General features: G+C 34.9%; 9 protein-coding genes across 9 annotated transcripts; 5 read left to right on the top strand and 4 right to left on the bottom strand. All coding sequences in view use genetic code 12, as the record gives it.

The window, feature by feature from the left end:
* Window positions 1-198: 198 nt before the first annotated feature.
* DASC09_027650 (uncharacterized protein) lies at window positions 199-600 on the top strand (the record flags this gene model as incomplete). The annotated part of the gene is made up of 1 exon (XM_064996368.1): window positions 199-600. One exon carries the CDS (start codon window positions 199-201, stop codon window positions 598-600), a length of 402 nt encoding a protein of 133 aa, XP_064852440.1.
* A 173-nt stretch (window positions 601-773) lies between these two features.
* Window positions 774-1019, top strand: DASC09_027660 (uncharacterized protein; the record flags this gene model as incomplete). The annotated part of the gene is made up of 1 exon (XM_064996369.1): window positions 774-1019. One exon carries the CDS (start codon window positions 774-776, stop codon window positions 1017-1019), a length of 246 nt encoding a protein of 81 aa, XP_064852441.1.
* Window positions 1020-4826: 3807 nt separating this feature from the next.
* On the bottom strand, window positions 4827-5960 carry HEM3 (hydroxymethylbilane synthase; the record flags this gene model as incomplete). Its single annotated transcript, XM_064996370.1, has 1 exon — window positions 4827-5960. The coding sequence occupies one exon, from the start codon at window positions 5958-5960 to the stop codon at window positions 4827-4829; it is 1134 nt and encodes a 377-aa protein (XP_064852442.1).
* Window positions 5961-8237: 2277 nt separating this feature from the next.
* On the top strand, window positions 8238-9594 carry DMC1 (recombinase DMC1; the record flags this gene model as incomplete). The annotated part of the gene is made up of 6 exons (XM_064996371.1): window positions 8238-8366; window positions 8436-8531; window positions 8597-8859; window positions 8924-9274; window positions 9337-9387; window positions 9483-9594. The coding sequence occupies 6 exons, from the start codon at window positions 8238-8240 to the stop codon at window positions 9592-9594; spliced, it is 1002 nt and encodes a 333-aa protein (XP_064852443.1).
* Window positions 9595-10568: 974 nt separating this feature from the next.
* TMS1 (Tms1p) lies at window positions 10569-12044 on the bottom strand (the record flags this gene model as incomplete). The annotated part of the gene is made up of 1 exon (XM_064996372.1): window positions 10569-12044. One exon carries the CDS (start codon window positions 12042-12044, stop codon window positions 10569-10571), a length of 1476 nt encoding a protein of 491 aa, XP_064852444.1.
* A 906-nt stretch (window positions 12045-12950) lies between these two features.
* LPX1 (triglyceride lipase) lies at window positions 12951-14213 on the bottom strand (the record flags this gene model as incomplete). Its single annotated transcript, XM_064996373.1, has 1 exon — window positions 12951-14213. The coding sequence occupies one exon, from the start codon at window positions 14211-14213 to the stop codon at window positions 12951-12953; it is 1263 nt and encodes a 420-aa protein (XP_064852445.1).
* Window positions 14214-14572: 359 nt separating this feature from the next.
* Window positions 14573-15637, top strand: DASC09_027710 (uncharacterized protein; the record flags this gene model as incomplete). The annotated part of the gene is made up of 1 exon (XM_064996374.1): window positions 14573-15637. One exon carries the CDS (start codon window positions 14573-14575, stop codon window positions 15635-15637), a length of 1065 nt encoding a protein of 354 aa, XP_064852446.1.
* A 1794-nt stretch (window positions 15638-17431) lies between these two features.
* On the top strand, window positions 17432-18436 carry DASC09_027720 (uncharacterized protein; the record flags this gene model as incomplete). The annotated part of the gene is made up of 1 exon (XM_064996375.1): window positions 17432-18436. The coding sequence occupies one exon, from the start codon at window positions 17432-17434 to the stop codon at window positions 18434-18436; it is 1005 nt and encodes a 334-aa protein (XP_064852447.1).
* Window positions 18437-19366: 930 nt separating this feature from the next.
* Window positions 19367-20419, bottom strand: GCS1 (GTPase-activating protein GCS1; the record flags this gene model as incomplete). The annotated part of the gene is made up of 1 exon (XM_064996376.1): window positions 19367-20419. The coding sequence occupies one exon, from the start codon at window positions 20417-20419 to the stop codon at window positions 19367-19369; it is 1053 nt and encodes a 350-aa protein (XP_064852448.1).
* Between the last annotated feature and the right edge of the window lie 97 nt (window positions 20420-20516).

The following is a 20516-nucleotide window of genomic DNA, read 5'->3' on the forward strand; positions in this document are numbered from 1 at the left end:
GAGATTATTAGCTGTTAATTTGTGGAATAAAATAAAATGTCACTAAATCTGTTTTGCTAAACGCAGTCTGTGTTGGAAATCACCACACAAATTTTCGACCATGAGGAAGATGAATCTAAAAAAAACACGATATTTCACCCCCCACAGAATCAGGCCATATATAGAGTTCTTTGTCGTTATAGACTGCATTGATTCAGAATGTCAGGTTATAGAATTCATGTGACAAATATTCCTATCCTGATAACCGGTCCAGAGCTCAATGCTCTTTTTATACCCTTTGGAAATATTATACAAATAAAACCATCAGAAAAACTCACAAGATATTTTAAGACTGGAAAGGGAAAGGATCTTGATGATAATTCAACGACTTTTGCTGATATTGATTTCGATGAATTAGAAGATGCTATTGAAGCCCGTAATAACATGAATGGATTTGAAATTTATGGGAAATTTTTGATTGTCACTGGTCGAAACCTCGATAATCAAGATCAAAATAGTAAAGATCATGGAATATTATCGGGTCTCAAGGATAAGAGAGCCATTTGGGATGAAGACAACAAAGGAATTTTGGATATCGATACTGATGGGACACCTGAGTGAATTATCTAATGTTTCTCAGTTATTGTGATGCGGTCTTGACTTTTGTTGGACATTGAGTATAACTTAGTTTCCGCAATTGTCCAACTTCCTGAAATAGAAAAATCTCAAATATTAGTGTAGGTATTTGTTCAATTAACTGATTGCTGTCTATTTCCTCCTTTTAAATTTTGAGTATGAATTTATTCAATCATGAGGGTGTGTTCTTTAATGGAAATTTACCAAGCCCAATGGAAAGAGTATCGAAAAGTTTTGATTATGATTCTGCTTCAGTTGCGACAACTCATCATTTATTTGGAGCTAATACATATGTTACTACAACTACCGTGCAAGATGTCCAATCAGCTTTTATGTTACCTTTTTGGCAACACGATATCCAATCAAGATCTCAGAGGCCTACTGAGAACTTACCTTCTTGTTAAAGCTTAGTAATATACAAAATATGCAGATAAATTTTAATTACAGTCAGGAATCAATAATTGTTTAATAAATGAATTAATGTGCTTTTGCAGATATGAGCAACTTTACAACTCTTCTAGCTCAATCAGGATTGTTATTGGATCCAACCAGTCAATTGGGGATGGATCTGAGGTTCACTATGATTCTTGGGTCGGTTTTTTTATCAAAAAAGTTGGAAATATGATGCCAAGTTTGATTTCTTATTGAGGAGCTAGGTTTTCATTAATATTTTTAACTTGCTGTGGCTTCCGCTTATAAACAAATCAGCATATTGATATGAACCCAAGCATACAGGAGGATTAAACAGAAAAGTAAAATCTTAATTGATCATTTGAATTTATTATAGAAGGCAATAGTCAACATGTAAATTTTGTATCATGTTTTTTCAAAATCTAGTAGCAATTTTTCGTTTTATATGCTGAAATAGAGAATTAGTATAAGCTTGAAATCCTACTATAATTCAGACTAGTGCTTGTGAGTTAGTTAGAAACATTTTAGCTAAAAAATATACCATTTTTTCTGATTCCTTTCTCTGTAAGTCTGTCTATTAATAGCAATAAAAAAAAACTGTTCAAAAACATTTTTCAAGAGGTGTTTTGTATTTCTCGAGTTGATTTCGGAAATGCAAAAAGAAATGCGTAGACCGGGAATCGAACCCGGGGCTCAACTATGGCAAAGTTGAATTTTACCACTAAACCATCCACGCTGTTGTTACTTTTTCTTTTTATCACACTGTCATGGAAGGTTATCGTTGTGTTACCATGCCACTGGTATATAAAATACTTAGTATTTGAGATATAGTGCCAAAACCCTTCGAAAAAGACCTCCATCTCAGTTCAGGAAGCTCCTAGTGATGGGTAATTCACTAGTGACTTCATCTCATATTTTCATATTGCACCTTTTTTCCTTAATAATCTTGATTGTTGAGTTTTTTACCGGTGATGTGATTAATTCTTAAAGCAAGGAGTGTGAGGTTGTGAGAAAGTTATAGTATTTTACTTATCTATTAGAAAGACCGGCATGAAATTCCCGGCTTGCAAGTTATTTAGAACCTTGATGACTCGTTAATATACAATTTGATTTTGATTTGATTTAAAAAAAAAAAGTCTAGTAAATGTGTTTTGCAATATGTTTCGTTAAATTGTATTATGTAAAACGAATAAATTTCAATTGAATATTTAACAATTTTTAGTGTAGCGCACCTAATTTTGTTTTAAGTTTCTTTCACACCTTTGCATGATATATTTATCTTTGTTACTGTACTGGTTCACTCTATTTGACTTACTTGCGAAGTTGACCCCTTGCCATGTCTCATTGATGCTGGGAATTTATGTGAAGAAGCTATATCATTCTGTCTAAATTGACGGTTCCCACGGTCTAATCATTACTACTGTTTTCTAAATTGATCAATATGCCTTTTTTTTTCACACTATTGATGTGCCTAACTGATATAAAGTCTATTATTAGTTCTTATTAAGTCTCAAAAATGATATATAGATATTTATTGAGTTTATATCATGCGATAGTTTCTATAATACCAGGAAAGCTCACCACCGTTGGTCCCAAGGAAATTTTCACCAATTTGGCTGCTTATACAATATCATTAAGAACATTGTAAGATTCTTAATATGTGCATCTATAGAGCAAAATATAAAGTATCCAATTATTTTGAAAAAAAAAAAAAGAAAAATAAAAGATATGAAAAGCACTAAAGCGTGAATAAGAATTTTGAACTTTGAACGACAAATTGTTAGTGACATGTAAAATCAAAACACAAAAGATTCAATGATGCGTTTTTCGGAGACTGGGTCAATATGATAGAAAAGCAAAAAAAAAAAATATTATTTTGCTCACCCAAACTTCATAGTTCATTTGTCAAATATTTGCCTAAACTGCCTTTACCTAAATCAAGCACCCTGTGCCAGCAACTTTCAATTTTTTTTCGTGAATAATACCACTTTTTGCAAACATTGGGTAAATAATTACTAAAAACTTAACAATTGAGATCATTTAGGAAGATTTACCAATTAAATTAAAATCTCCTGGCGAGCTTATCAATATGATATTTTTTTTTCAAAATGGGTTAGCATTAAATATTACTTGGTATCAAATGAAATGTATTATAAGTTTAATAATAACTAACAATAATGGTAATAAAACAAGAGTAGAAATATGGCTCAAGTATCAAATAAGAGAAATGAAGTGCAAAGTGTCAATCACAAAATCCAGCAGAAATTAATTTATATCAATATAGCAATATATTTATATGAAAATCTGTAGTTTATGTAGTGCATGTAAAGATAAATAAATCGGGATAGAATAATAGTAGCGTGTTTAGACGCTGTAATAAGTAGGAATAAGTAATGAAGATAATAGAAGGTAAGACATGAAGTAGATAATAACATAGTTAAATGTAACAATAAGAACAAGATTTTATGAATCAAAGAGTTTCCATATGATTCAAATATAACGACAAGGACCAACTTTTACTCAAAGTAATCTTGGTGAGATTTCAGCAAAGAAACATATACCATTTTCACGGTAACACTTCAAAATTATATACCAATGTAACGGATGATTCAAATATATACCAAAACTGTGGTACAATGAAAGCTACAGAGTCACAAATTATCATTAAGAAACGAGCACAAGGAGCGCTGATGGTTTAGTGGTAAAATTTAACATTCCCATTGTTAAGCCCCGGGTTCGATTCCCGGTCTGCGCATTTCTTTTTGCATTTCCGAAATCAACTCGAGAAATACAAAACACCTCTTGAAAAATGTTTTCGAACAGTTTTTTTTATTGTTATTAATAGACAGACTTACAGAGAAAGGACTAGGAAATAATAAGCTGCTTGCTATAAAAAGCCTTTACTTGACATACAAGCACCCTGTGGAGGTGTGAAGACCTTACTACAAATTATTCCATAACCTCCAGCATCTGATGTTCACCATCCAAGAAACCCCAGTTTTCAACAACTCGAAGACTTTAATAATAATACTAAGCTCAAAATCAATCGGCGATTATATTAATTCTAATACTCTGTTCATGTGATGTTGCCAACATTCTATTAAGGTTAAATTGCATGAACAGGTGCTAAATACCAACAATGTGAGTGGATTCAAGCTCGATACAGCCTGGTAATAAGAGACACCACTTATTCAACATCGATAGAAAAGCATTTTATTCAAGAAAATAAAAAAAGAAACCCTACTGCCGTAACACCAAATGAAATAACTATAAGAAAAAATAAAGCAAATACATATATGAAAAAAAAAAAGCAAAAAAAAGGTAACAATATTGCCAGTCAGTGGTCTGGAATGATTTTGGATGGATGGAATAATGATATAATTCAACATACCCCCATGCAAGTATAATGCGATAAAAAAAAACATCCAAGAGAAAAACAACAATCATTGAAAACAAAAACCCAAATCCTGTGCCAAGCATGAATATGTACAGAAGTTGCAACGACATAGATTTTAAGTTATTCAACATGCCAATTTTTTATGAACAAGAATCCCTCTAACATAAAGAAGCGTATACTTCTCATAGCGTCATTATTTATATCCAATTAATAAATAATGAGCATGTAGAGTAGTGTTTGGATTTTCAATTTTTAACTTATCGGACCTGAATAAAACACATTTGCAAAAATTAAATGTCCTATAAGTTCTATAAGTTTAGAATACAAGGAATGTTAAAATATTAGCGATAAAAGAGCTGGATAGACGTATGTGAACTGGTTTAATATAACCCTGAAATATCTATCATAACTCCAAACCATCAGTTAAAGGCAAATCTGTATGCTCAACTTTCAATCTTTGTAAAGTTTCTTTTGGAATTTCAGCCTCACTCTTTTTAGCCAATTCTTCTTCGGATTTAATTTTTTCGAAGTTAATCTCTTCAAGAATTCTTTTTGCACCTTTTTGAGCCAACTTGTGAGCGAGTGTTTTTCCCACATTTTCAGAATCTTCTACTAGATTATCATCATTAATTTTCTGAGCAAAAACATCTTCCACAGATTCTTTACCATTTGGAGAAATCACAATACCTTTCAAAGTAAGATTTTTAGTGCTTGGATCGTAAGAAGTTTCCACCCCAATTGGAACTGAACAACCACCTTCAAGGGTGCGCATAAGAGCACGTTCAGCCAAACAACAGATAGTAGTTGGCTTGTGTGAAATCTCTTGTAGAAGTTTCTTGATATGAGAATTACCGCGCTTAATTTCAATACCAAGAGCCCCTTGTCCCACAGCGTGGTACATTCCAGAATTATCAAGATTCAAAGTCATGGTAATACGATGTGCAAGATCAAGACGTTTAAGACCAGCGGTAGCAAGCACGATACATTTGAATGGTGTCTCGGGATCGTCAAGTTTTGCAAGTCTAGTGATGACGTTACCACGAATAACTTGATAACGTAAGTTTGGAAAATTTTTCTTGAGTTGCGCAGAACGACGAAGCGATGAAGTACCAACCACAGATCCATCAGGCAAATCATTAAGGGTTTTATAAGGCGAATCTTTAGCCATACAAAGTGCATCAGTTGGGTCTTCACGTTCAGTTATACAACCCAATTCAAATTCTGGAGGAAGAACAGTTGGTAAATCTTTTAATGAGTGAACAACAAGATCAAGTTTCTCATAAGGGTCGATTTTGTGCATAAGAAGGATTTCAAGCTCTTTAGTCCAAAGAGATTTCCCACCAAATGAATAAAGTGGGACGTTTTGCACTTTATCACCAAGAGTGGAGAAAGCAAGGACATCTATTGAAAAATCTGGATGAAGAGTAGCTATTTTTGCCTTAATGGATTCTGATTGAACCACGGCAAGCTTGGACTTCCGGCCACCGATATGAACTATATTGGATTGAAAAGGGTTATTATCTTCTGCAAGAGTCATTATGATAGTGGGGGAATCTGTTGCAGGTTCTGAGAATATAAAAGGTGAGTTCTTTCTTTTTTTTTTTTTTTTTTTTGCACAAAATATTGAAGTAGCTAGAAACGAAAAAAAAAAAGTATGAAACAGATGAAGGAGCAAAGAGAACAGATCTAACCACGATTTCTTTATAGATCTAAGAAGAGGGGGAATAAGAAGTGAAAGCTGCAACACAGATCGAAGAAACAGATTGAGAGTAAGAAGACTCAGATGGTGTTTTCACAAAAAAAAAAATAAAGAAAAAAAAAAAAAAAAAAAAAAAGTCTATGCATAATTATCACGTGTGCTATTTTTCACATAATCAAGAATATTAGGAGTCTGATTGGCTCTTGATGGTTCAAATAAGGGGAGATGATGAACAACACAAAGGCTCAATGAAGCTTCAATTGGCATTGACTTTCAAATGATTAATATATTCTTCGATGCCAAGTGTATTGTAGAAAACGAGTCACTCACGCATTCACGTTAAATAATGTCTCAATGAAATGCAATCATAAAGATGGTGGATGTTGAAAGCGAAGCACCTGTAACAACTGTTAACATAGCTCCATCGATCTTATCCGGAGCTAGCTATGATTAAGTAAAATGTTTAATAATATTTAGTAATAAATTAAAAAAAATTTGAAAATTAAAGATTTGTTGTTCGGCTATGCAACAGTTAAGGAAAAGAGCTCAGTGAAGTTATTTAGGGGAAACAACACAAATATTCTTTGATACCACCCAAATGGTATGGGGAGCCGAGTAGAGCAAAAAAATATGAGATTGACATGGACAGGAATTGAACCTGCAACCCTTCGATTACACGAATATGCTGTAAGAATATTCCAAAGCTGGAGTCGAAAGCTCTACCATTGAGCCACCACATCTCATATATTTGCTATAAAATGGAGTCTGATCTAACCACATTGTTTTTAAAGATCCTCTGCACTGGTATATAGCAACTTCACGTCAAAAGCACAATATTGAGAGTCAGCGGAATATCGCTGGATATATATTCTTGGAAAAAAAAAGAATACAAAGAAGTAGGGAACAACTCAAAATGTGGATAACTTATTTGAATGAAGTGGTGGCAATGAAGGAGGTTGATTAACAAAAAAAAAAAAAAAAAAAATAGGTGCCTAGTTTCCCAGTTAATAGTATTTGGTTTATTTTTTACTTGGTTTTTATTAATTTACTATTATTATTTTATTGATTTTTCTTAGTTTGAATCATGGGCTTGTGTTATGGAAATCAAAGATGTGTGGTGCCATCTGAGATAAAACCATAGCACTGGTCTATTTGATTTTGTCGATTTTGATTATGATTTTGATTTTGAGTTTGATTTTGACAACATTCCACAAAGGCTTCACATTATTATCTCTCACTAATAATTGAGGCAAAGAAATGGAATGTCAGTTAAAGTGTTCAGTTGGTACATTGATTTATGGAATCAGGATATGTGTCTGGACTTAAAAAGTGTGTGGTGACACTTAAGACAGACCCATGGTACTGGTTCTTATTTGATTTATTTGGTTTATTTGGTTTATTTGGTTTATTTTTATTATCCCCCCAGAATTCTGATGGCCACTAAATTGAAAATACTTAGTATATACTTAGTATTTTCAATTTAGTGCCAAAACCCCTCAACAAAGACCTCCAGCTCATAAGCTCGGCTTACACGTTATTTAGAACCTCTATGACTCGTTAATATACAATTCATTTACTCGAATGAGTGAATTAAAGTAATAAATGGTAAACCATAAATAGAAATAATATTGTGTAACAAAGTATATTAATGAAAATAAAAAGAATAAGTTTTTCATTGTTAATTATTATTCAGGATGAATGATATATTTTCGACTTTCTGAAAACTTGTTTGTTTGCTGTAGTATATAAAGGTGGGAAAGAGCTTCCGACTTCCTTCTTCTGTGTTATGCAAACAATACATTCAAAAAGCAAACAAGCTCGCCACTACAATATCCAAAAATAATATATCTATACAACTGAGAAAATTTATCCACAGAATAATTGTGAGTATTATTTATTTGGAAGAAAATAAAAGGCGTCTTTGTCTTGTCCCTTATTATTTCCAATGGCAGCGCTTAATATTAGAATATTTTTTTTTTAAGTGAATATAAAATCTTTTTCTCAGGGAAATGATTATATATTAGAAGAGAGGTAAATTTTTTTATCTTTTATTAAGATGAATATTTCTATTTACTGACTGCTCTGTTTCAAAGTACCAAGAAATTCATAATTTAAATGGCTAACGAATCTGTCACGGAGTCAAGCGCTGGCGACATCATATTGTCCGTTGATGAGCTTCAAAATTATGGTATTAGTGTCAGCGATATTTCTAAACTCAAAACAGCAGGAATTGCTAGTATTTCCGTGAGTTGATAGGAAAGATTTAATTTATTGCATTTTGAGAGGAATCAAAATCCTAACAAAGATATTTAGTCAGTTCTATCTACCACTCGTCGTAACATGCTCAAGATCAAAGGTTTGAGTGAAGTTAAGGTTGAGAAGATAAAAGAAGCTGGCAAAAAACTAATGGTTTGTGATACCCAAATTTTTTTTGATTTTTAATATATATTAAAAACTAACCAAATCAATCATAGAACGCAGGATTTGTTTCTGCTTCTATGCAAGCACAGGTTCGCGAGAAAGTATTTTCTCTTTCCACAGGATCTGCATCACTTGATGCAGTTCTTGGTGGTGGTATCAAAACTATGAGCATTAGTGAGGTCTTTGGCGAGTTTCGTTGCGGTAAGACTCAGATGGCACATACTTTGTGCGTTACATCTCAGCTCCCTAGATCCATGGGCGGCGGTGAAGGCAAAGTAGCATTCATCGATACCGAGGGAACTTTTCGACCAGACCGGTAAGCAACTGATTATAACCGAAAGAAGAATTTAAAGGATTGAATACTGATTAGAAATTTATAGAATTCGTAGCATTGCTGAAAGGTTTGGGGTTGACCCAGAAGTTTGCCTTGAAAACATTTCTTACGCGCGTGCTCTCAATTCCGAACATCAGTGCGAATTGGTTGAAGAATTTGCTGTTCAGCTTGCTGAAGGTGGTTACCGTCTCATTGTGATTGATTCAATCATGTCGGCATTCAGAGTTGATTACAGTGGACGTGGGGAGTTGGGTGAGAGGCAGCAAAAGTTGAATCAGCATTTAGCTTATTTGAATAGATTAGCAGAAGAATATAATCTTGCAGTGTTCATGACTAATCAAGTTCAATCAGATCCTGGGGCTTCTGCTTTGTTTGCAGCTGCTGATGGTAGGAAGCCGTGAGTATTTCCATTATTTTAGTCACAATGTGTTATGTCATAGCTTACTAATATTAATACAGGATTGGTGGCCACGTTCTTGCTCATGCATCTGCTACTAGAATTCTTTTGAGGTAAGTATATTTTTTCCTTTCTTCTTAAAGTCATATTAGATTTTCGGAGTCTGTATAAAATTTTAAGGAGCATATACTAACCGAAACCATTGCAGGAAAGGACGAGGTGAAGAAAGGGTCGCCAAATTGTTGGATAGTCCAGACATGCCTGAAGCTGAGTGTATTTATGTAATTGGGAGTGGTGGGATTTCTGATTCCACTTCTTGATTGGGGATCAATATTTCTACGACATTATCTATCGCACTGCATTATTTGAAAGTTACCAGTCGCTATACATAAGCTTAATTTGCATTTCCATATTATGCTCACCATTATTTTTAAACACTTTACAAATGTTATCGTATCCGATCTTCGTGCTGGAATTAGCAACATCGAGTGATCTACGTGACGGAAATGTCAACATTCATTTTATAGTGAAATTATATTAAGTGTAGAAATGACTTTGATTTAAAGTAAAGCTTGCACAACTGAACTAAAATCCGAAAATAGGCAGATATATAAATCAGGTACCACCAAAAGGACATTGATTAAAATGATAATACCTGAGTAGAGAAGTGTTGTCTTTTCAATAACTAATCGTGGTATATCGAAAGTAAAGTGCACGAAACTGTATCATCTTCCATAGTTAATTTGACGAATAGGATCGCCCAGTTACATGGTGAGAAGAAGCAGAGAACAATGACATATGCAGAATTAAACTGGGACATACGAAGAACATACCATGTGTCTTTTAATAAACTTTCTGTCTTGAGTGTATGAATGAAATTTTTTGTAACTGTGCAAATAAATCAGATGAAATAATCATGTACATTATAATAATCAAAATCAGTCGACATGATTCAAAAGACTTCCCGCTCAGTCATTGGAGTTTAGAAGATCAAGAATAAAATAAAGCATACTGTAAATAATACTTGTTGTATTGTCTATGCCTTTAACCTTGCAACAGAGGTCTTAATGTCTGTTCACCTAGTCAAAGTCCTTCGCTTCCAGCCCAAATGGGAAACAAGTCTATAGACATCGACATACTTGAAAAATCCTCCTATTTTTTTTCTTCTTTATTTTTTTTTTTGCAATATTCTAAAATATGTCTTTTCTTCATTTCTCTTAAAAACAAACAAACATCAGGATCAGTAGTTTATTTCCACATCCCCGCCTAAATTGAAAATAAAATAAAATAAAGCTCAAATAGAAACAGCGAAACGATCCGGAAATACAACCGGGGCTATAAGAGACCACAGATACAATGCATAGCAAATCAAAGCACTCACCATTTTCATAATACTGTAGAAGTTGGTTCTGCCAACTGGTACAAAGTCACCCAAATCATCAGGCTTGACATTCATAGTTAATAAAGTTGCAATGAATTGCGTTGCCAACAAAAAGATGAAGTGAAAGATAAAATAATTGTATTTGGTTGAAAAGGCCTCGTCATCCTCCCCAGCATCTGAGTCATCGTAATACCAACTTGGATCATCCAAAGCCGAAGGTGGAAGTGCACCTTCTTCCACCGCTTGACGTATGGTTTGAATACGAATATCATCAACTGGACCCGGTTGAGTTGTAATGACTGAAGATGGTGGAGAAGCAATACCATGGTTTGGTTTGGCGTCATGAGAGAAAGCACTATTTGTTGCAGCACGTGTAGTAGTATACGCAATAGCCATAAAGGTAAATATCGCAGACATGACAATGCTTACAGTTTTAGTACCGGTAGATCTGACCACTGGATTGCAGGAACCATCTGGAGCAGAGCAGCAGGCAGAAAGGATAAGATATGTACAATAAACACAGACCATACCCGATTGACCAAGACCATTAGAAGGGTTTGCATCACGGATCCTTTCGTCAACCGAAAGTAAAGTAACAATAATAGCGCATATCACATTGACTGTGATGAAAGCTTGATTCAAAGAGCAACCCTTGTTCGCAAAGAAAATATACATTATGATAGTAAGCACCAAGGTGGCAATATACATCAAAGCAGTGCCACCTACCAAAAGAAAAGTCCAGAACCTGGCACCTTGGGAACCTTCAGAATCGTATTCTTCATAGTCACCTTCAATATCAAGCCTAACTGACAGATATGATTCATTTTGAATATGTTCAAGACAAATTTCCGACCATTCGTGCGCAAAATCCACGAGCAAAATTAATCCAATTAGATTGAAAAGTAATGCACCAATAAGCGCAATATAATTACCATAGAGTTCATAAAACTTGTCAGGAATCAAAAAAGAAATAACCAATAAAACGCCCCAAAAAAACAACTTCACTGGCCAAATACCATTTTGAATTTTTGCTCTTGAATTTTTAGTGGATTTAACATTGACTAGCAACAAGGCAAGCAGAAGATGAAAAACTGCAAGTGCAAAATTGATTCTTTGCACTCCAAAGAAATTTGCCCCTTCACTGGCTTTGATTAATCCAAAGGTTAGTGTTTCTAGCTTTCGCACCGCCCATTTTGATAGCATTATCCATGAGAGAATACTATTTACCAAGAATATTAGAGCATATAATATACGCGTGGCGATAGAAGAGCTAAAGGTGGTGTTAAATGTGTTTGTGAAGGCTGAGCAACAGGCTGCTCCCAAACAAGATGCAACCCATGTGCCTGCCATTTGAACAGGTATGAGAGGAATAGATAAGGCAGCACCCATATTTTTTTTAATTTGTTTTACGAGGATTCACGATTTAGATGATTGTGAACTGAGCATTTCCTATATTTTTACTTTTTTTTTTAACTTCATATAAAGGCACGTGCACATGCTGATTATCACCAAGTGACATAACCAAAGTGAAATCGCTTTTTGTCAATACAATAGTCATTTTTGGACAATTAAAAATATCAGCAAAGGATTTAATTGCAATTTTGAATGGATCCAAAGAAGGCAAACGACCACAACTAATATCAAATTCACTTTTACAATATGGCATGGGGATCCCATCCAGATATGATACAAAAATCCCTCAATCAGTTTTTGTGTGACGTGCATATAACAGTTAACTTTCTCTTATTGCAACATGACTTGTTTGTGGTTTAAATCTACATTTACAAATTAAATATGTTTAAATAAACTTTCACACTAAATTCTAATCAATTAGTGAAAGTGAATGTTTTTCAGTGGCAATGTTAAAAGTAGCTCTGGAGAGTTTGAACTATCTTCTGCATGAGAAATTCATACCAAAATAAATTTGCTTTGATGAAGACTAGGAGTCTTATGCCATCTTTTCATAGGATGCACAATTATTAAACGGGAAGGAGGGGGTACATCTTTACACCCTTTACTATTATTATATTACAGGTTTATATTCTTCAAGGTTGAGAGCTATCTTGAATGACCGAAGAACTACCTCTTGTAAATAGTGGAATCAGCCACTCCAGAGTTTATAATATCTTTGAGATTTGAATTGATAAAAATTATAGCGTAAAAATCCAGCAAAATATAGGTGAAAATTAGAGAAGAAGAAGAAATAGAAAAAAACAGCTCTATCAAAGTATACGCATCTAAACCTGTGATAGATTTCATACAGTGCTGTGCTTCAGAAATTCATTTCGGCCTTCATCAAAGCTTCCACTTCAATTTTGAAGCCTCAATAGTACTTGGGATGAAGTCACAATCCCAAAAACCTCCATTTTTTAATTGTTTGTACCAATCTTTGAAGATTTCATCTCTCTGGTTTTCAGTCAACGTCCTACCATCCAACATTTTTATGTAATTATTTTTCAATTCTTCCTTCGATTTTCTGTACTTCTTTCCCTCTTCATCCTCTTTCTTTCCAGATTTATCTACTCGATCAACAATAAAATTTAAAATTAATTCTAAGAATTCTTTAGGATATTCTGCGTGAAGTAAGTGGCTTCCATTGTAAATTTCTGACCATGTAATTTCAGGAACAGGATACTTGGGGATTATCTCTTGCAAAAACCGTGATCTATTGAAAGAATTAGACCTACCTCCAAGAATAAAATGAATTGGGTTCCGGAAAATATGATAATTGGAACCAAAAGTTTCAATTGAAGAATAGTAGTTGGAGTATGTAATCATTTGCTGCTCTAAAGAAGTTTTCAATTTATACTTTATAGTATCTGTCGCCACATCATAAGTTTCTAGATATTCATCAGCGTACATATCTTGTACAATTTCTTGCTTCATTGATTTCCAGCTAGAATCTTTGAAGAAGTATTTTTTCATTTCTTCAGCACTATCAAATTCAGACTTTAGTTTTCTGGAAAAAAGATTGTAACCAAGAATTGATATCTCTTTCTTTCCTGGATTGGAATTCAGTCTATTATTATTCTTAGTAGTGATGGGATAAACTATTGGATCAATAACAACAACTGAATCAAAAATTCCAGGGTTCAAAAGATTCGCATACAATGCCAGGAAAGCACCAAAACTATGACCCACTAAAATCAATTTATCATTATTTAGATGTAATCTCTCGGCTCTTATAATTTCTAGAATATCTTTACCATTATCCTTCCAGTCAAAAGTAATTCCTAATTTGCCTTTATTGATGACTGCAGAATCTCCATGGTTCACCGAGTCAAACGTGACAATTGTGCTTATATGGAATGGAGATTCATGGTCTTTTTGGTAGTTAAAAAGATAGTTTGCATGATAATTCCAGATAGATTTGTTCATTCCATTACCATGGACAAATATCAAATTGACAGTAGGTTTTGAAGCTACCCCAGTAGCTGTAGACACATATTTGTTGTAAACCACTTCGAGGACATCATAAGGAGAAATGGTGGATGCTGGGTTATAACGTGGATAAGCTGCAGTTGTTGAATGTTGTGATTTATTATATAGATTTGACATGGTGTAAATTTCATAAGACCTTATTGCTTGAGAGAAGGATGGTAAATGATCTCCAAGTGAGCGGGGAAGTAGAACGCATTAATTCTTTTTGGCTCCCAAAATCACAAAATGCAAAGAACAAAATAATTACAGGAAATTGATAGCAAAAATAAACTATTTATATTCCAATTTTTTGATAAACAATAGTATCCTCAATTAATTTCAGAGTGATGAGGGGCTCCCACCTCACAAAGGAGAAGTCACGAAGTCATAAAACCGCAGAACTGGAATAATAAGGCAAGACTAACCGCACACGCTAAAAATAAAGGGAGAATTGGTGCACCTGGGTTCATTAAAGACGACCCTAACCACAAATAAATATGGGACAATGCTTTGGAGTAACCAAGAGTAACGAAAGATGCAAGAACAAGGTTACCGACGGTCAATATTGTCATTATCATAAAAATCAGAGCCTCAAAAATAGTTCCAAAACCAAAGGAAGTTCTAAAATTGAACTCAAATCATCCTCTGCTAGAATAGAAAATGATAATAATAAACATGGGAATCACAATAGAAATCAAAGGCCGGTATACAAGATCATTTTACCAAAAGCCCCTTCAAGTCTACAGAGCACAGTGCCGGCACGAAAAAAGAATACTGATACGGGAAGTATTTACATGTACACATTATCACACTTGTTGACTGATCATCAAAAAAGGTACAATTTTTTGAACATAAGGGCCTTGGACCAAGACCAATCCCTAGAAAATTCTAATGCATCAAAGCTTGCACTTCAAAAAGCATTTTTTTCTGCTTTGTCTGCTAAAAATGTGGATGGCTCATCACACGGTAATTTGAAGTCTTCCTCACCTGAATTAGTGCCTTTTGATTCAAAACATTTTATTTTAGTGAAAATTGGTTTAACAACTCAGCCAGTGACCAAGCGTATCCAACAATGGCAGAAACAATGCAACCACGATATAACTCTAGTCAGTCCTGATATTCTAAAGCAAGCCTCTCCTTCCTCGTTGTCATCTTTGTTTTCTAAGCTTAATATAGATGACCCTTACTATAGCAAAAATAAGTTGAGTTTTAATCCTAAAGGATTTCTTACGAATTTAGGTGGTAGGAATAAGATCAGCGAAGGCAATTTCAGGTGCTTTAACCATCATGATAATAGTTTCTATTGCCAAAATAATTTAAGGGAGATTGAGAGAAAAATACATAGTCAATTAAGATACGAATTTGGCACAGTTGAAATGGAATGTGTTAACTGCTCTTTGAATAACTCTAAACGGAATACCCCAAAAGGCAAGGATACAATGGAAAGTAATAAGGTAATCCATCGTGAATGGTTTGTGATCCCCAAAGTACTGTTAATAGAGGTGTTTTTGAAAATTGATTTCATATGCCATCATATGGGAAAGCAAACCTTAGCCAAATAAAGGCATAAAATGAATTTGATACTATTAGATTACTAATGCATTTTCTACATGGTAGTATCCTTGTATCAGTCAAGCTTTTCTATGCTTGCTGTATTCAATCTATTATATCCCAAGCAAGATATATAAATATACATAAAAATATTTTTTCTATTTTCAAATATTAAGCGAATGTTCATCCTTTAATAACATCATCATCATATTTTTTTGCGTTTCTCTTTGGGTTCCCGGTTCTTATGTTTTCTTTCCGGAGCAACCATAATGGAGGTGGTTGTGTCTAACTCCTACTATGAAGACGTTACGCAACGCTCATAATTTTGTTGTATTCGTATTTGTCCAATAAATTAAGCTATCCATGCTGTTGTATACTAATGTTATCTATAAATAATATTAATGGGCAATTATCATCATATATTGTTCCTTTGATGAATATACTACGTGCCCTATAACTTTAATAAGAAGCATGCAATATACGACAAAAAATCTATACTTTACATTTAAAATATATCAATATAAGTAACTGGGTATTTTGGATATATATTACGTGAATAGTAGGAGAATGTAACAATAGAATTTTTAGATGCGCCCTATGTGTAACAAATGTAATAAAGGGCAAAATATAACCCCAAATAATGTTTTTCACCAAGGTTCAATGGTAAGAATAATAAATATAATAAGAGAAAGGTATTTGATATTAACCATTCTTAATTATTACCAGAAAATACCACTATAAAATGAATTATAAGTATTTGAGCGGTTACCCGGCCTAAGGGAATAATGTTTTAAGACGCTACTGGTCAAAAATTCAAAAAACTCGTAAACATGTGGTTTCGTGGTCTAGTTGGTTATGGCATCTGCTTAACACGCAGAACGTCCCCAGTTCGATCCTGGGCGAAATCATTTTTGCATAACAATTCAATTTATTAATTTGATTCTAGAGTGCTTTTTTTTTTCGAGTATTTTTTTTTCATTTTGCGAGTTATTTGGCTCCTGCTATAGCACCAACACGATATTGCTTTCTATGGATTATATATAAATTACTACTCTGCAAGATATATGTGCCAACCATGAAGGTCTTTGGGAACAATGTCATTTCTAATTTAATTGACACTGTACAATAAAAATAGATGAACATTATGAGGGGATTGCTCACAAAAAATTACCATGCTTTGTCTATGCTATATATTTACGCTTGGTGTTCAGTATGCCAAGCTCTTAATACTAGATATGTGAGTTTGCTTCCATGGGGTTAATCATTACTCTGTGTCGGTTTTTTCGTAACACCCAAAACACACTCACTTCAAGAACACTTCATTTACCAACTTTTGAGAAAGTATGACCCACCTCTCCATAGATACCTTTTTTTTTTGGGCTAGATACGAATATGTTATTATTATGATGTATTTGGTTTCCTTTTTTTTGCATTAAATGTGTTATACGTTACCAAAATCCGCTGCCTGTGCCAAGTGCCAAAAATTCGGAAAAGGGACGATGGACCCTGCAGCTCTATATGCAGGAAATCCGTTGCATCAAAAAAATACAATCCCATCCATGGTATCGCCATAAGCCCCTCGTTGGAAGAGGGCACCAAAAACATGACAGTTGATAAATAGGACCCTTATTTTTTCATTGACATAATGCCCTATATAAATGGCAACGATATCGCCCCAATTAGTGTGATATTTCAGGGAACAATAAGAAAGAAACCATTCCCAACCAGTCTTTTTTTTTTTTTTTCATTTATCAATCTCTATTATTATTACTTACTCCCTCGCTTTTTGAAAACAAAAATTGAAAATGCTTCTTTCAAAGACCTTACAGCTCACAATTCTTTTTGTTCTTGCCCAAACTTATCCTCTTGCATCCTTGGAAGAGCAAGCAGCCACTTATGAAGATGCTCTTGCTAAAAGAACAGTCATCAAAAAATTGAAAACATCAAGCAGCTCCAGAACAGCTTCCGAAGAAGTTTCAGCTAGAACGAAACATAAAACCACCACAACCAAGGAAAATGAAGGCAAAGAGTCTGGAAACAATAAATCTTCTGGTTCTTCAAGCTCTTCAACTAGTAATAGTGGTTCTATTAAGCCTGCCAGTGAATCATCTTCCGGTTCTTCAGGCTCTTCAACTAGTAATAGTGGTTCTATTAAGCCTGCCAGTGAATCATCTTCCGGTTCCTCAGGCTCTTCAACCAGTAACAGTGGGTCGATTAAGCCTGTCAGTGAATCATCTTCTGGCTCTTCTGGATCTTCAACCAGCAGAGACCTGATTAAGAAATCTGATTCATCTTCCAAATCAGCTAGCTCTTCAACCAGCAGCGACCTGATTAAAAAATCTGATTCATCTTCCAAACCAGCTAGCTCTTCAACCAGCAGCGACCTGATTAAAAAATCTGATTCATCTTCCAAACCAGCTAGCTCTTCAACCGGCAGCGACCTGGCTGAGAAACCTGAATCATCCAAATCAATGGGATCTAAAATAATGAGTGGTATCACAACGGCAGGTGACGTTGCTCTCGGTGTTTCTGCCGTTGATATGGTGGCAGAACAACTTGGTATAACTGGCTCATCTTCGACTCTGGAAGATACATCTTCTTCTTCTTCCGAAGACAGCTCATCTAGTAGCTGTATTCCATCAGCAGAGGAATTATGCCCAGTGGGTGATGGAACTTATACTGACGGTGAAGGAGATATTTATAATTCATCTGGGGTCTTGATTAGCTCTGCTGCTACTGCCACCACTGGTACTTCTACTGCCACTGGTTCTTCTACTGCCACTAGTACCTCTACTACCACTGCTACCTAAATAACTCCATGGGCCATGCTTCTTGGCGTGTGAAATCACCAGCATTGCATTAAGCTCGAGCTTTTCTTTTATAATCAGTATCTTTCATTTACTTTTTTAGATTACTTAAATAGAATATAAAATCATTTGTCACCCCTTTTTTTAGTTTCATTTTTTTCAGGTTTATTTCAGCGAGTGTAGTTGTTGATGCACATCGTTGGGATGAAGAGCTGTTCTAGTAGCTTTATTTGGCCTGTAATCATCAAAGAGATTTCAATTACTAATAGAAATTATTTACTTTTAACATACTAATAGAAATTATTTACTTTTAACAATCAGACTATAAATAATATCTATTTTAATATCAAAGGGGCTACCAGCACTTCAAAATTTTGGATCTCTCAATTGATAGTTCAATATTTTCCAAGAGAATTACCCAAGCCTTGTCAGCATCATATCTTTCTTGAAAAGTTTTAGAACAACCAAGCCAGTACCACCTACTTAGACAAAGAGATTTATTTATAATAAAATAAATAATCTCTCCTCTTTTCATTGGCTTTGTAGGGTCATGAGCAACAGCCGCGCACCACACGACTGGGCCATAATCTGAAATAGCACCCAGGGATATGTGTATTGGTTCAATAAAAGCTTCTTGATATGGTTAGACTTTGGGATTCATAGTTTTATCGAACAGCTACCACAAGGTGACAGTAAATTTAGCATGCTCATCAGCCTCCAGAAATCCAAAGCTTTGAGTATCTGCTTATAAGAGCTAAAATGCTAATGCTCTGCCGAGATCACATATTACGAGTATAGCAGATAAAGGAACTGTCGATCAAAAACGTTAACAGACATGAAGAAGTTTATGCTTTATTAATGACTGCCATCTTTAGCAAGAAAGTAGGAGAAATGAAAATCAACTGTATATAAGAATAAAAATCAAATTAAAAACTAAAAATCATCCCATTTATCTTCATTCCAGGTTTTCTTTTCTGAGCCTCCACGCAAGCCTTGCAAATTACTTTTTTGTTTTGGCTTACTCATACCAAAGGCCGGTTCAACTTCATCTTGGAACCCAAATTTTTCTTCATTAACGCCATCAAACAATCTACCATACTGCGAGGACTGTCCTTGAGCCCCCCCAGTAAAGCCACCTGTTTGAATTTTCGAGCCAAACTGAGTCATTGCCTTCTTGGCATCATTGGCAAGATCACGTTCCTGCAAATTTTGAATATTTGGTTTGATCACACTTTCGTTAACTTCATTGATAGATTTGGAGACACTTGATGCGAACAAACCCCACCCTTTACTAAAAGTACCCAAAGGATCACGTTGGAAATTATCTATTGAGAGGCCAGCGAGCGATGATTGGCCTTGAGGATTTGGAGCTGGTGTGTTACCAAATCCTCCATACTTGCCGCCTTGCGATGGAGGGAGATGGTCTGGTCTTTGATCATTACGGGCACCTAAATCAGCGAAATATGCTTCGTTCTTCACTTTTTGTGCAGATGGCCCCGGGGTTCCACGACGAGAAGAAATGGCAGAAGTGCCAGGCGAGTTCCCAGGTGCCGGAGAACTAGTGCCACTTACTGCTGGCGTGGCTTCGCGCTCACGTTTTACAAATGGCTTGCCTTCAACATCCGCAGTCAACATGTCTTTGTAGTCCTCTGCTGCCTCATTGTCATATTTTTTTGGTAAATCAGTGCCTGCTGGGTCAATACCATTTTCTTCGAAATATTTAGCCAATCTTTCATTTCCTCCCTTCTCCATTCTCACAAGCTCATCCTTCTTGAATTGATCCATGGTGATAGAACGAACAAATGAGATATGGACACCCAAACCTCTGTGAATACCGGCACATTCAAGACAGATAAAGATACCGAACTTAGGAGAGGCCCATTGAGGGTTTGGGGCAGCACAGTCAAAACATTTTTTGTTTGCGCCGAGCTTTTGGAGGGCAAGAAGTTTCCGTTTGTTGTCTGGGTCGACGTTCCAATCGGACATGATGTATATGACTTGAATATATCACTAGTTTATCAAGTATATCGCAGTGGTTGGCTAGTAGATGATTTGTATGATGATTTGGTGTGTGTTTTGGTCA

The sequence above is a fragment of the Saccharomycopsis crataegensis genome (assembly GCF_037102585.1).
Source record: "Saccharomycopsis crataegensis DNA, jcf7180000000077, whole genome shotgun sequence".
In the NCBI taxonomy this organism is placed as follows: Eukaryota; Fungi; Ascomycota; class Saccharomycetes; order Ascoideales; family Saccharomycopsidaceae; genus Saccharomycopsis; species Saccharomycopsis crataegensis.